Raw genomic sequence first — 16,762 nt, forward strand, 5'->3', positions numbered from 1 at the left:
TCTGACAGAACTCAGGAGAAATAGGCAATTCCATACTCACAGTGGGAGAATTAAACTCACCTCAATAATTGATAAAACAAGCAGATAAACATCAAGAGGGATACAGAAGATTTTGAAAACATGATTAACAAACTTGACCTAATTAAGAAATATACAATACTGCAGTAAATAACTACACAATACATTCTTTTCAGTTACATGTATGCTATACTAAAGCAAGAATCAACAAACTTCAAGGGACAGAAATTGTACACAACATATTCTAACCTACATGGATTTAACGAGAAATCGGTGACAAAAAGGTAACTAGAAAATTAATAAATGTCTGGAGGCTCACTAATACACTTGAAAATATCACCTAGTTCAAAAATTACAATAAAATTAGAAAGTATTTTGACAAAAGAAAATGAAAATCTACTAATATTAAAATTTGAGGGCTGCAAACTAAAGCTGTGCTTAGAGGTAAATTTACAGTTTAAACATTTTTTTAAAGGCTACAGAGAATACATGGGAAATCTCTATATCGTCCTCGTAATTTTGTTGTGAACTGAAAAAATGCCCTAACAAAAAATAAAGTCTTACAAAAAGAAAAAGCTAAAAGTCAAGAATTTAAAATATATCTTATAATGAAAAAGAAAAAATCCAGCATATTAAACTAAAGTATGTAGAAGAATGGAAATAAGAAAAAAGTAGACACAAAGGTAATAGAAAACTAACTTCTAAGCAGAAAAATTAACAAATACAAAGCTTGGTTCTTTGAAAGCACCATGAAATGTAAGAAAAAAAAAAAAAACGGAAAATTTACCATTAATTTGAATTAAAAGAGGATAACACAAGAGATACCATGGGTATTATAAAGAGGATATAATAAACAGTGTGCTGATAAATTTTTAAATTTTAATGCAAAGGACAAATGTCTTGAAAAATGACATACAAAGACTGACATAAGACACAGAAAATCTGAATAATTCCATATTGAATTAAGAATTTGAATCCAGGGGAATTCCCTGGTAGTTCAGTGGTTAGGACTTGGCGCTCTCACTGCCAGGGTGCCGGGGTGCCAGGTTCAATCCCTGGTCGGGGAACTAAGAGCCTGCAAGTTTCACAGTGTGGCCCCCCCCCAAAAAAAGAATTTGTATCCACAGAAAAGACTTTAGGCCACGAGGGCTACACAAATAAATTGTACAAAAGAAGTTTTACCAAACTCTTCCAGGAAATTTGAGTACAGCATTATGATGTAAAAACCAGACAAAGACATTAAAAGAAAGAAAAATTATAAACCAAACTGTCTTAGGAACATTAAACAACATACCAATAGACTGACTCTAACAATATAAAAATGATAATACTCCACAATCAAACTTGGCTAGGCAAGTCCAAAATTCACAGGGCTGGCTGTTACAAAGGATATGCTGGAACTCTTGTGCAGGGGCTGAGGCTATTACCCACAGGCAGAATTTCTTTTTCTTCAGGGAAGGCTTAGCTCCTAAGCCCTTCCAACTGACTGAACTGTGCCCACCCAGACTACCCAGGATAATCATTCTTACTTAAAATCAACTGATTATGGACTTTAATCACATCTACAAAATACCTGCACAACAACACCTAGATTACCTTTTGACTGAATAACTGGGGAATGTAGTCTGGTCAAGCTGACACATAAAACTGACCACCACAAAATGGAAATATTTCCTATGTCTTTTTTGAGGCCTGCATAATTCTGATACCACAAGCTGACAAAATAATTCAAGAAAAGCAAATTACAGACCCATATTCTCATGAACAACAGAAACAAAAATTCTTGACAAAACATTAACAAATTACATACAATGATACATTAAAAAAAAAGATACTATATCATGACCAAGTGGAGTTTATTCCAGGAATGTAAGGTTAACCTTCAAATACCAATCACTATAATTCACATTAAAAGAATAAAGGTGAATAATCATATGATTATCTGAAGAGATGTAGAAAAAATATTTGTCCAAATTCAACACCTATTCTTGATTTAAAAAAAGTAAAACTCTTGGCAATTGAGGAATTAAAGGAAAAGTTTTCAATCTGATAACAGATATCTACCTAAAAAATCACAGTTCAGTTCATTCATAATGAAAAAATATTGAAAGATTTTGCCCTAAGAGTACAAGAATGTCACTTCTATTCCATGGTGTACTGGAAACTCTAGCCACAACAATAAGTCTAGAAAGGAAAATAAATATTGGAAATGAAGAAGTGAAACTGTCATTATTTACAGCTGACATGATTGTTTATATATAAAATCCTACAGAATTTTTAAAAGCACCACCACCAACTCCAGGAAATGCAAAATGAATTCACAAATAAATGAACTGTATTTCTATAAACTATCAATAAGCAGTTGAAAATGGTATTAAAAACAATCCAATAATGTAATGAAAAAAACATCAAATATTCAGGAATAAGTTAAACCAAAGAAGTGTAAGATGTCTATACTAAAAATTACAAAACATTCCTAAAATTAAAGAAAACCTAAATAAGTGGAGAGAGATACCATATTCATAATTGCAGATTCAACATTGTTAAGACTCAGACTCCTCAAATCGATCTATAGATAAAAGAAAATATTAATAAAAATTCCAGCAGGAAAAAACAACTTGAAAAGGCTTCTAAAATTTACACAGAAAAGTAAAGAATCTAGAATGATCAAAACAAGCTTGACAAAGAAGTACAAAATTAGAAGACCTGAACTACTGGATTTCAAGTCTTACTAAAATGTATAATAACCAAGACTGCAGTATTGGTATAAGGATAGATAAACAGGTCGGTGGAACAAAATAAAGTATACAGATGCAGACATCCTCACAAATACAGTCAAATGATTTTTAACCAAGGTGCCAATTCAGTGCATAAAAGTGTTTTTAACAAATGTGGCTAGAATAAAAAATAAACCTCAACCATGTACTACTCTTCCATACACAAAAAATAACTCAAGATGCATCAATTTCTAAAAAGGTAGAACAATAGGAAAGTATCAATATCTTCATGCTCCTAAGGGTACAAAGATTTCTTAGGATACAAAAACATGAACTACAAAAGAAACAATAGGGTACATGTTAGACTTCATCAAAATTGAAACTTGATCTACATTAAGGATGTAAAAAGGCAAGCCACAGACTGGAAGAAACTATTCATAAAGGAATAGTATTAAATATATAGTAAAATAAATATCTCCAATGGGGATTTGAGGGAGGGGGTGGGGAAGGGATCAACATACCACAGAAACCTCAAAATGACAAAGTCATTGTTCAGTGAGAGAGGCTAAGATGCTTTCTACACACTTTCCCTGACATCTCTACACAATGAAATGCAAGGGTCAGTGGTACTGAGACAAGTAAAGGCAGTTCCACTCTTTGCTTCTATAAAAGCAAGTGACCCAAGCTATTAGGCCCTGGTCTCAGGCTTGCTTTGTTCTCAATATCCAGATGCAGCAGCTTGTTCTTTTGTGCTCCCCCCTCTGGAAAGAAATGACTGAGAACACCTCCTTCACATTTTCTTTTTCTTGGGCATTTTCACTTCATAAAGCTTCAGTCAATGTGTTTTGTGTGTGGTGAGGAGGGAATGACACGTTCCATGGTGGTCCCCACCACTGCCAGCATTGGTGGCTCAAGTAGCCTCAGGATTAGCCCTTTGTGTCCATGAAAGGATATGAAAAGTCAGTTGTTTAAGCTCAGTCAAGCTGCTGATTTTTTTTTTTCCCCTGAATGAGGGGTGTGTGGGGAAAAAAGGTTTTGCAATTCAATTTTCCTCAATAAATTACAGCATTTTGCTGAGGGCAGCTGTGTGCAAGGTCACGTGCTCAGAGCAGTCACAAACTTTGTTAAACAAAATTAAAATGCCTAAACCTGACTTCCACATCTTACCTTCATCTTCACTTATTTTACTAATAGGAAGACTTCTTGGAAGTGATGATTTTAATGACAAGAACTGTAGATAATTAAGATTCCTTACTCAGTGTTATCTGGGACTTTGGCAAATCGCATGAAAACTACATTAATTTGAAATATTTCGTGCTCAATGGTCTATCTTGAAAATAATTGATTTTTATTCTGTGAGTCTACATGGGAAAGTGTCCATTAAAATCTTCAGGGATTACACACCTAGAATCTCTGTAATACAAACTCACGAGGCGATATTTATGAGCCTGGAAACTGTCTGTGACAATAATTTTAATGCAACATAATGCCATTATCAGACTATTTCTCCTACTTAAAAATACATGTGGTGTTTATTTATTTTAAAATTTTTATTTATTTATTTATTTGGCTGCACAGGGTCTTAGCTGCGGCACACAGGATCGTCGATCTTCGTTGCGGCACGTGGGATCTTTTAGTTGTGGTGTGCAAACTCTTAGTTGAGGCACATGGGACCTAGTTCCCTGACCAGGGATCTAACCCAGGCCCCCTGCACTGGGAGGATGGAGTCCTAGCCACTGGACCACCAGGGAAGTCCCTACATGTGGTATTTAAAAAATAACTACCCATTATTTAGTGCTCAACATGCACTTAGATGTTATGCAAAGAATTTTATTAAAACGACTTCACGTTGTTTTCCCAACAACCCTTATGGAATTTGGTATTATTTTCTTTATTTTACAGATAAGGAGAGTGTGGCTTTGTGGGGCAGAGACAGTAAGAGGGAGAGCTAGGACTCAAGCTTGGAAAGGGAGACTGCGGGACTCCCACGCCACCACACTGTAAAGCTGCTGACGTCATAAATGATTATCATGTGGAGTCACGCTACATAATTCTTTTTTTATGCTGCCTTCCTTCTTCCTGTGGAATTGCAAACAGCTCCACTTTGGCCAGCAACTATAATGTGACTGGACAGGCAACATATCTGGTGGCTGCAAGAGTCAGTGTACATGATGGTGTACAAACTCGTGATCGCCCCTCTGTTGGGATGTGGTCTCTGAATGACACTGCCTGTGGGAATGGACTGTCCTGCAGTGTGGACCACTACTCAGAACCCAGGGTTTTCATCAGCCATACTTGGCATCACTATTACAAAATATTAAATGAATTATCTGATATCTTATTTACGGGAATGACAAGGAATCAGATGAGGAAAAGTACATGGAACAAACACTTTAGAAGTAGTACAAATAAAAATGAACATGATCGGGCTTCCCTGGTGGCGCAGTGGTTGAGAATCCGCCTGCCAATGCAGGGGACACGGGTTCGAGCCCTGGTCCGGGAAGATCCCACATGCTGCAGAGCAACTAAGCCCGTGAGCCACAACTACTGAGCCTGTGCTCTAGAGCCCGTGAGCCACAACTACTGAGCCTGAGTGCCACAACTACTGAAGCCCGTGTGCCTAGAGCCTGTGCTCTTACTCCCTTACTACCTCCAGCCCCACACCCAGTTAGCCTTCCAGGACTTCCTCCAGGGCGCTGCCACAGTTAGGATTCCAAAGGCGGCAAGGGGTGAATCTCTGGGTGTCTCCCTCCCCTTGGGGGCCTGGAGGGGAGGATTCCTGCCTGACTCACCCCTGGACTTCAGGGCCTCAATGCTAATCCCTGTTTGTTGAGGGGAAGGAGGGATAGAGGAAAACATTACCCACCACACACCCCCAACCCCAAAACTAAACACCCAACCAGCAACTCCTCCGCAGACCCTACATTCCGGATGGGCCTCTCTCTGGTTTTACTCAAACTCCTTCCAGGAGTAGCCTGCCTTCACTTCAGCTTCCTCCACGCCTCCTCCATTCTCAGCCCTTTGCAATGGGGCCTCCTCACACCTGAAACCTGCTCTTCTGGTCACCAGACGCCCTGATTCCAAATCAACCGACAACTTTCCACGGACTTACCTTCTCCTTTGCGTTGAACAGGCCTGTCCTTCCTGGGTTCCCCAACCTATTTCCTCCTCTCTTCCTTGCTGTTCATTTTGTGTCTCCTCTGCTTCCCTCCTCTCTCTGCTTCTTCTCTGAACATGGAGGCTTCCGTAAGTTTCTGATCTTGGCCCCTAAAAATGCTTCACTCTCTCTGGGCAATCTTATCCATTGTCACGGATTCAGCTTTTACCTGCTCAGTAAAGAATACACAGGTGCCACGCTCATCCCACGTCTCTCTCTCAAAACACCAGACTCTTACTTCCAATGACCTGCAGGACGCCTCCACCTGGAGGTCCCAAACTTCAAGATTGCTGAACTAAAAGTGGCAGAGCTGGGACTGGAAATCAGTGAGACCAGAATTTTCTCTCCTCACACGACTGCGCGTGTTTTATCTGAAATCAGGTAGCATCTCTCCCTGTCCCTCTATACGTCATACAAAAACATGTGACGGATTCTGACCATGATGGTTAACTAAGCATGGGCTCAGCACACAGTGGGCCGGCCAGCTTTGGAAACCTAACCTTGGCCTTGCTTGTAGTAGCAAAGAAACAGAACCTTTCACAAAATCTCAATGTAATTAATAATCACTGTCAAAACGTGACACTGTTATAGTGAAGATCGCTTCTGGGGATAAATCACATGGCTTAACCCAGCAGGACATATTTATAAAATAAGTTTGCAGAAGAGAAAAAAAAAATCAGACGTATCCCATCAAACATCTTTGCAGTAAAAGTACTCTGCCTCTGAGTCTCAGCTTAGTTCACGTTGGTAAACGGTGGAAGCCTCTGCCCACAGGCTATGCTGTTTGCAGTGAGATATTCATTGCTGCATGTCTCTGTGCAGCTTCTGATAAATACATTTCATTTCCAAAATTAACTAATTAATGAAGAAAGTCCCCACAGCCTGAATCACTGTAAAGTAGACAAAATTCAATAACAGAAAAAACATCCCACATGAGCAACAATACTGAATGAGAGGATGAGAGATGAGATGACCCAACGTTATTCTTCAGAACCTCAAGTTCACAGACAAAACAAAGGCTGGATACAAGATACTCCTGTGGGTATTTCTGTCTTTTTTTTTTTAGAAGACACCTTAAGACAGAGCAATCAACGTGTGAAAAGAAAAGCTGTCTACAAAAACAAAAAAAGACATTTTCTAAGATGACTTTGATCCCGTATCTTTGTATCTTCCATTACTGCTCTCTATCGTCCTTGCTCAAGTATTATTTTCACCTTATTATTACTATTCTTTTCTTTGCAAGTAACCCCACCTGGCTTTATCCAAAAAAAAACTGGTGCAGTAAATATTTGTCCTTTGTGGTAATCCAATGCATAATTTAGTTAATCTAGGCTATCTTTCCGTGAGAGGTGATTGTTTTTCTCTGTTGTGAAATGTGCTCACAGTAAAGGGAATCCACGCCAGATACCTGAACGGCAGCGGGAGAACCACTTACCAAGCATGTTGCTGCTTCAAGCCAACCTTGACTGTGTAGCCACTCCTACAGCAGGTGTCACTCATGTTAACTCAGCCTCCCGATCACAACCACACCTTTCTCTTACAAACGTGGGCTTTTACTTAATTAAGATAACACAGTCAGGCTGAAAGGCCCATCTCAGCCCCTGTGAAAAAAGGCCTTGAAAAACAGGCACTTTGCGCTGTGAGAACTCTGACATGACTGTTACCTTACCTGGATGAAATCAAGAAATGTCAGGGGCAGCAAGTCATCCATATGCCCAATGTCTTTGGAGAAACGATTCAAAATTCTTCCTGTAAGAACAGGATATTAGAAATTACTCATTTCCCCAGATATACCCTTTAAGAGAAACAATTCATAAACAAATCAAAACAATATTTTTAAAGTATATGTATGTAATATATTACAGATTCATATGAAATAAGCCAATGTCAGTGGTAAAGAAAGAGAAAATAGAATGATATCTAAAGAGAAACAAAAATGCCACCAAATGGCAGTGGGTGGGGAGCCGAAATTGAAACCTGGTTTTTATTATAAAAGACTGGGGGGAGGGGCTTCCCTGGTGGCGCAGTGGTTAAGAATCCGCCTGCCGATGCAGGGGACACGGGTTCAAGCCCTGGTCTGGGAAGATCCCACATGCCACGGAGCAACTAAGCCCGTGCAGCACAACTACCGAGGCTGTGTTCTTGAGCCCACGTGCCACAACTACTGAAGCCCGCGCGCCTAGAGCCCGTGCTCTGCAACAAGAGAAGCCACCGCAATGAGAAGCCCGCGCACCACAACAAAGAGTAGCCCCCGCTCGCCGCAACCAGAGAAAGCCTGCAAGCAGCAATGAAGACCCAATGCAGCTAAAAATAAAATAAATAAATTTATTAAAAAAAAAAAAAAAAGAACGGGGGGAAAATCTTGTGGCAGTATCGGGAAGGGCTGGTGGATTTGAGAATGTTCCCTCCTTTTAGATCCATCCCATCTAAGACTCATTCCAAGTGCTAAGTCAGCAAATAAACAGTTGCACAATACCTAAATTAATCCTAATTGTCACACTAATTTTGCTTTAGTTATCAAAAGTAATTTTGCTAAGTGATACTTTTTAAATAAACATAATTATAACTTCTCTGTAATTTTTTCCCTCCAGATGGCTCATAGGACCTCACATTTTGGGAAATTGTGGATTCCTGCCATTTCCAAGTTGTGAGTTTACTACCAGGGTAATAAGTTGTTATTTTCAGAGGTGCACTGGGTGTGACAAAAACAGACTCATGCTTAAGCATCCAAGAAGACCAGAGGGATGGAAGCAGGAAAACAGAAATATTACTTAGTGACTAAAGATCATTACTGATTTTATTTCCCTTCTCAGAATCCACGAAAACAGTATATCCTAAAGGCTGCAGGACTGGAAGATGAGAAATAATTTCTAATAAATATCTAGTGTGAACTAAAAATGCCGCCTGCCGTATCAAGTAAACCAAGGATGTTGTAGCCATCAGGCACTGCAGCCAACCCCGCGATGGTGCACCCTGAGGAAACTCAGGATGAGAAAACACAGGATACTGGCCCCGGATAGCTGACGTGCACATCAAAGGAATGATTTCGGTGAGCCTAGACTGTTGCATCTTCCCATACATAGAAAAGCACTAAATTCCCTAACTTGAGATGTCTGGTTTTGTTTTATTAACAGTAATCTTTTGATATGCTGACTACTTGTTCTTTGTTGCAAAAACTCCTACGTATCCTGGCTCCCTGCTGCCTTGCCTCTTCGGAGCAGTGTCTCAGAGCTATCTCAGAGGCGTGTCCCGGGCTTAAGTCCTCACTTTTGTCCACAGAATAAAGCATAACTCTCAACTTTTAGGCTGTACATTTTTTTTCAGTCGACACTAGTCGTTTTATGATTAAATGTAAAGAAATCGAAGACACACACACACACACACACACACACAAACATACAGCCTACTTTGGGGTAGCAACTCCTGAGAAATGTGTTTATCTAGGCCCCTGAATTTCTTTCGTAATGAAGGCTCCAGGAAGCCAGGCTGCAGGTGAGATGTGGGACCTCTAGGTGCTCTTCCTGACCTCTGTCAGAGGCGACTTCCTCCCGAGGCCCTCCACACCAAGCCCCAGCTGGACCCTGAATGAGCAGAGGCTGGGCGCTGAGGTTCCGCTGCCGGGCTGAGCCGGCTGGGCCGCCCTCCACAGGGCGCCTGGCTCACCGGAAGCACAGGGTGCGCCCAAGCCGGGAGCTGCAGACATCGGAGGCTTTCACCCTTGGCCAGGCCAGGCCGTTACAGGCCGGGCCTCAATTCTCCTGTCTCAGGCTTAGGAAATACAGACTCCGGAAACTGACTTTTAGTGACACCTTTGGAGGATCAGGGACACATTTTCGGAGCCTCTAGGAATGCCTGCTTTAGAAGGTGATTCTCAGGATTAAATGGGCTCGTGCAGGTGAAAGAAGCCAGTCACAATGCCCGGTGAGTTAACAGGTCTCAACCACCAAGGTGAGATGATGACTACTCCCCCCAGGTTCTGCAGCATCATGTCACCTCGGAAAGTCTACCAGACACTGTAGGAAGGTCCACTTGTTAAAATGCACTTGCTGATTCAGGAGTGTTGCAGGGAGCTAGAGAGTCTGCATTTCTTCCAAGTGGCCAGGTGATGGCAGTTTCCCAGATCATGCTTTGAGGAGCAAGAGCTTGGGCTATTATTTAATCAATTCTGCTTTAAAAATATTAAAATCAGATGGACAATTTTTCCACATATTCTTATGGATTTTGCGGCCTCCCAGTCATTTTTTAACTTCCCAAAGTAGCAATATAGAAATAAGGAAAAAAAGAAAAAAAAAAAAAAAGAAATAAGGAAAATACACGTCAAAAAAGACATAGTTTAAATGCTTGTGATTTCTTTGACGGAAAAATGCAACTTTTTAACATAGCAGGATTCAGAAACACTGCAAGTATGATTTGTCTTAGAAAGTGTTGAAAGCAGTACAGGAATTTTTTAAGATGAAAAGGCTACTCAGGGATGAACAGTAAGAGAAAACTACCCCTTTACCTTTCACCAGATGTGCAAGTCTTAAGGTCTGAGAGACCCAGGGTTGGCAAATAGTGTAAAATACAAGGAAAACAAAAACAATGAGAAAAACTATCTCCCCACACAATGACTACAAAAATGGAACCGAACGTCAAAGCAGGTCAAAAAACTAAAGTCTTGTTCACCAATGAGCTGAGTGTAGAAAATGTGAAATCAGAAAGTTGAGTAGCTACTTCCTTGCACTAAGAAACATTAAGAGAATGAATGGTATTTGCAGAGTATTTCATCGGGCTTAGGGATAGACTGTTGTAAACAGAGCTGTGATTTCAAGTTCATGGCCTCATAGTATTAAAGTTTTCTCAAAAGTCTCCAAATGAAATCCTTACGATGAATTCCCTTCACACACATGCCATGACTGTTCATCCAAATGACATGTGCTCCCTGCTGGAGTATCTCCAGGGAGGTAGAGGGAAGGGGGATTCACATGAACACCAGGAACCCAATCCATTTTCAGTCTGTTCTGTTAGACAGGGATTTCTCACATCAAACCGAATCTTGCCTTCCTAGAACATCCAACCTCTGCTGCTTCTTCTGCCCTTATAACCACACAAAGTGAATCTAATTTCTTTTGATATGACAGCCTTTCAACTCCTTAAAGGAAGCAAATCATATCCTTTCCAGCAACTACTCCTTGGTTCCTCAATGATCCCTCATAAGGCATGGTGTCCTATCTTGGCCACTGCCTCTTGACCAGACTCACATGGCCAGTCTCAGTCAATGCTTTGTGCTCAGGATTAAAATCAGTACCCCAGGTACTGGGGTAAATTGGTATCACCACCTCCCCTATCCTGCATAGGATATAGTGAATCATGAAGCCAACAATAACAGTAAATTCTGGAGGCCAGATCACATTTTGGACACACGTAAAATGAAAATCCACATCGCTCTGCACAGGTAGATTCTGGGGAACAACTGAGCAATATGTATAAACAACTCTAAGAGTGCATCCCTTCTGACCCCGAAATTCCATTTCTAGGAGCATATCCCCAAGAGTTAATAAGTTCATCAAAAGGTTGAATGTGGCATATTTGTCAAGTCAAAAGTAGAAAACAACCCGAACAAGTCTGAAACAAGTCTATAATGTATTACATACAATTTTAATTTCTTGGGCAATCTTATCTTTCTACAATAACTGCATATTGTGTAAAAAGGTAAAGCAGGGAGGGGAGAGCAAGAGAAAGACAGGGAAAGAGGGTCAGGAGGAAGAAGGAGGTAAAAGGGAGGAGGGAGGGAAGAAAAGGGCAGGGAAGAGAGGAGAGGAGGAGGGAGGTACCCCCCTTGAAGTCCATGGTATCCAGGAACCAATCAGGGTCCTCCTAACTGCTCTGGTTCACAGTTTTCTATCTTGTCCATAAGACAGAATATCATGAAAGATGACATTTGAACTTCTTGTCAAAATACAAATTCAGGATGATCATATTTTAAGAACTGAGTCTACAATCTAAGCAGGAGTCAGTCACCTCTAGAATTCTGACACCTGACCCATACCCAGGACTCCTCAGCTTACTTATAACCAAACTGTAATTTAAAACTTGGAAGTTCCCACGTCTAATCTGGGCCTTATTATTATTTTTTAAACAACAACAAAAAGGTATATTTACATATAAAATACCGAGGTATATTTTTATTGAGGTATATTTTACATCTCATAAAATTCGCCCATTTCAAGTGTACAAGTCAATGAATTTTTGTAACTTTACTGAGTGATGCAACCATCGCCAAAAATCACTTTTAAGACATTTTTATGCCCACAGTAAGATCCCTTGTGCCATTTACAGGACTCCCTATTCCCACTCCCAGCCTCAGGCAACCACTAATCTACTTTCTTTCTCTATAAATTTGCTTTGGGGCTTCCCTGGTGGCGCAGTGGTTGAGAATCTGCCTGCTAATGCAGGGGACACGGGTTCGAGCCCTGGTCTGGGAAGATCCCACATGCCACGGAGCAGCTGGGCCCGTGAGCCACAATTGCTGAGCCTGCGCGTCTGGAGCCTGTGCCCCGCGACGGGAGGGGCCGCGATAGAGAAGGGCCCGCGCACCGCGATGAAGAGCGGTCCCCGCACCGCGATGAAGAGTGGCCCCCGCTTGCCGCAACTGGAGAAAGCCCTCGCACGAACCGAAGACCCAACACAGCCAAAAAATAAATAAATAAATAAATAAATAAGAAAAAATCCTTAAAAAAAAAAAAAATTTGCTTTATTTCAGGACGTAACATCCAAATGGAATCGTACAATAATGTAGTCCCTCGGTCTGACTTTTTTCACTCAGTGTAATGTTTTTGAGGTTCGCCATGATGTAGTATGTGTCTTTTTGAGCCCCATTCTTTACCACAAAGTAGTGCTAGGCACCAGCAAAAAAGACCCCATACTAGGCCACACCTGACCTTGAGGGTAAGTAAGAACAGATGTGTTTCGTGAACTCTTTGATACTGTGAACTTGTTTATATGCGCCCACAGCTAGCTTCACTAACGGTTCTAGAACCTAATTCTTTGGATTAGAATTGGCCATTGCAGAGATTCAGAATCCAAGAGTCCTGGGTCAAGGCCAGGCTCTGAGTCCAGTGGAATGTGGCAGGGCAGGGAGGACAATAAAAGACCCATTGTCCTGGTGAGAAATGGGATCTACATCCAATCAGCCAATGGAAAAAAAGAGCGGAGTCCCTCCAAAGGGGCAAAGAAAATATACCTGAACCTTCCAGGTACCGTGCAAGGGGATGGGGCAAAATGGGTCCAATGGAGAGGGTGTTCAGTGGAGCCCGGAGACGGTCACCGGGCTGAAGAGGATCACTGCGTGCATGAGGGAGTCACTAAGGCAGGTGGGCCAGCCTGGACTCCCTGCCTCATCTTACACAAACTAGTTCAGCTTAGACGAGCCTGAGAACAGGCGAGGGAGCTGCCGAAGTCAGGGCGCGCCACATTTTCTTAGTCTTTGCTGTTAGAATAGGCCGTCAACATGGTGGCAGCCTAAAGAATGCCATGAAATAGAAAGAGCAACAGGATTTAGGAAACCGTCAGTGGTGGAAACACCACCAAGTTCTGGTCCTCCTCTGCTACTCAGCAGCAAGAGGCCTTTAGGCAACTAAGCAACATCTCCACCTACATCCCAACTCCCGGTCCAATAATAGTTTTTAAATGTCTACTGATATTTTAAAATGGATCAATTACTCCTCTTTACTTCTTTTTTTTTTTTTTTTTTATAAATTTATTTATTTATTTATATTTTTTATTTTTGGCTGCGTTGGGTCCCCGCTGCCGCACATGGGCTTTCTCTAGTCGCGGCGAGCGGGGACCACTCCCCGTTGCGGTGCACGGGCTTCTCATTGTGGTGGTTTCTCTTGTTGAGGAGCACAGGCTCTAGGCGCACGGGCCCCAGCAGCTGCGGCCCGCGGGCTCCAGAGCGCAGGCTCAGCAGCTGCGGCACACGGGCCCAGTTGCTCCGTGGCATGTGGGATCTTCCCGGACCAGGGCTCGAACCCATGTCCCCTGCGTTGGCAGGCGGACCCCCAACCACTGCGCCACCAGGGAAGTCCTCCTCTTTACTTCTTAAGGGCCTGTAGTTTATAAGGTAAAACTATCAGGTATCAAATATTTAACCCAAATAAGTGCCAAGATTCATCCTGAATATACAACTAAATCCCAGGGAAATGTATTAGGTGTTTGACAGTTTCACTTCCTTGACTGACAGACAACAGAACTTGGAAGCTTGGATAGTCTGGTTCCGTGAAACACAGCTTCCAAAGAACCAACATATGTGGTTTTCTCTTCACGACATCACATACCAGAACCAAAGCCGACCATAAATAATCTATTCCAAATTCCACTTTTGAAAATAAGCTACAGGAAAGAGTTCAATTTAATCTACCACTAAAGAGTAGATTAAATAGATTTAATCTATTTACTAAAGAGTAAATAATTCATGACCCCTAAACCTTTTGGGCCAACTAGGCCTATGTTTGCAGTACTTATTTTGGCTTGTATTTTCTTGAAGGAATGAAGTCCCGCTAATAGATACAGGAGGGGGAGGCAAGATAACACTGGTGTGCTGGCTGCTGTAAGATTAGTGACCTCGAAGATTTAAACTTGGTCCCAAATCCTTGAATAATAAATAAATCAGCGTCTGGAGAAGCCTACAGGTCTTGAACATGAAGAGCCTGATTAACTGGTCACGAGCACTCAGTCTGTGATAACAGAAATTCAGTCCCACTTAATGCTCCCAACTTTATGACTGTAGTTTTCACATTAACTGACAAAGTGGAGGGACTTCATAGCTGTAATAGCATGTACTCCTCCAATCACTTTCTCTCCACGGCTTCATAAGACGAGATCTGTGTGGGCCTCTGCAGTTTACGGGGCCTGGACTAAACAACATGCGCTGAATAAATCTACACAAGATGCTTCCCTCAACAGTCTCATTTAATCTTCACAACAGTCTTGTGAAACAGGAGGGGCAGGAGTTATTCCCACTTTACAGGTGAAGAAGTTCCCAAACACCACGTGGTCACTGTCACGAAGATTCATTAGGCCCTGACCACGTTCTAAGCAGTGTGACTGTATGAACCTGCTTCATGTCTACAATATTAAGATACAGATAAGGTAGGTGTGAGTAGTATCCCCATTTTACAGATAAGAAAACTGAGAAACAGAGAATTTAAGTAACTAGCACTAAGTATTAACATAACTATAACCAGCTATCACTATTAGTAACCAGAACCAGGACTGAACTCAGGCAGTTGGCTCCAGAGTCCATACTTTTAAACCAAGGCAGACAACATCCTGCCTTGAGATGTGCGTGTCCAAGAGTATCTATCTGCTTTGGCCTCAGTCACATAGCTAGCTGATGGCCAGGCCAAGGCCACGCCCATCTTCCTTCCAGCCCACATCCCTGCCTTGACAGGTGCTATCAATCATCACCTGCAAAAACAAAGCCACTCTGGGCCTTATCACGAGTCTAAACAACTGAACAGAGTGGGCATGTATGCTGATGAACTAACTCTTCATAGGAACCCAGGTCAGGAGGCTACCTTCCGAAGCAAGACAGGTGGAAGGCCTCAGGGTGGAGGAAGCAACCAGTGGGAAACCTAGAGGGACACTCAGATCAAGAAACTTCCTACTGAAGATCCACCTGCTACGTGCCACAAAGCCTCTTACATGTCACCAAAAGTCCACGGTAAAACTATAGAGTTAATTTTATCGAAGAGGATGTTTACATTTTACCAATCTTATATCTTAATTATTTTTTTATTACCATTTTATTTATTTATTTTTTTAACTTCAGAATGTACGAATTTAATGAATTTAACATCATTCTATTCCTTAGGACACCCCGTACTTAAAGGCCCTGATTCTAAGCTCCTGTTGCCAGCTTCCTCCACAACGATATCTTGTTTTTCTCTGAAAGTGGAGTCCAAATCCTATCATCTCCAGGCAGCTTCCAAATCTAGAATCATTCCATGAACTTCCAGAAGACGTTCTCTTTACCCTTTTCTCCTAGCATGGCAGGCACTTCACACCATGTCTTCTCTCCTATGGATTCAGAGCTTCTCCCAGACCAAGATGCTGCTCAGTCAATTCTCAGGCCGCTCTTTGCACAGTGCTTGGCGTATGGTAAACAGTCACCAAAGATTTTTTTTTTTTTAAATTGGGGTATAGTTGTTTTACAATGTTGTATTAGTTTCTACCATACAGAGAAGTGGAGTTCCCTGTGCTATACAGCAGGTTCTTATTAGTTATCTATTTTATATATATTAGTGTCAATCCCAATCTCCCAATTCATCCCACCCTCCCCTCGCCCCCCACTTTACCCCTTGGTGTCCATACGTTTGTTTTCTACATCTGTGTCTCTGTTTCTGCCTTGCAAATCGGTTCATCTGTATCATTTTTCTAGATTCCTCATATATGCTTTAATATACGATATTTGTTTCTCTTTCTGATTTGCTTCACACTGTATAACAGTCTCTAGGTCCATCGACACAAATGACCCAATTTCATTCCTTTTTATGACTGAGTAATATTCCATTGTATACATGTACCACAACTTCTTTATCCATTCGTCTGTTGATGGACACTTAGATTGCTTCCATGACCTGGCTATTGTAAAGAGTGCTGCAATGAACATTGGGGTGCATGTGTCTTTCTGAATTACGGTTTTCTCAGGGTATATGCCCAGTAGTGGGATTGCTGGGTCATATGGTAATTCTATTTTTAGTTTTTTAAGGAACCTCAATACTGTTCTCCATAGCGGCTGTATCAATTTACATTCTTCCCAACAGTGCAAGAGGGTTCCCTTTTCTCCACACCCTCTCCAGCATTTGTTGTTTGTAGATTTTCTGATGAT

General features: G+C 41.5%; 1 protein-coding gene across 1 annotated transcript in view; it reads right to left on the reverse strand.

Moving 5' to 3' along the window:
* LOC130705642 (ATP-binding cassette sub-family C member 4-like) overlaps window positions 1–16,762 on the reverse strand; it is a 193,929-nt gene that overhangs the window by 68,908 nt on the left and 108,259 nt on the right. Inside the window, 1 exon segment of the mRNA XM_057533225.1 lies at window positions 7,562–7,641. Within this exon segment, the coding sequence (XP_057389208.1) occupies window positions 7,562–7,641 (80 nt within the window).

The sequence above is a fragment of the Balaenoptera acutorostrata genome, chromosome 18, assembly GCF_949987535.1.
Source record: "Balaenoptera acutorostrata chromosome 18, mBalAcu1.1, whole genome shotgun sequence".
In the NCBI taxonomy this organism is placed as follows: Eukaryota; Metazoa; Chordata; class Mammalia; order Artiodactyla; family Balaenopteridae; genus Balaenoptera; species Balaenoptera acutorostrata.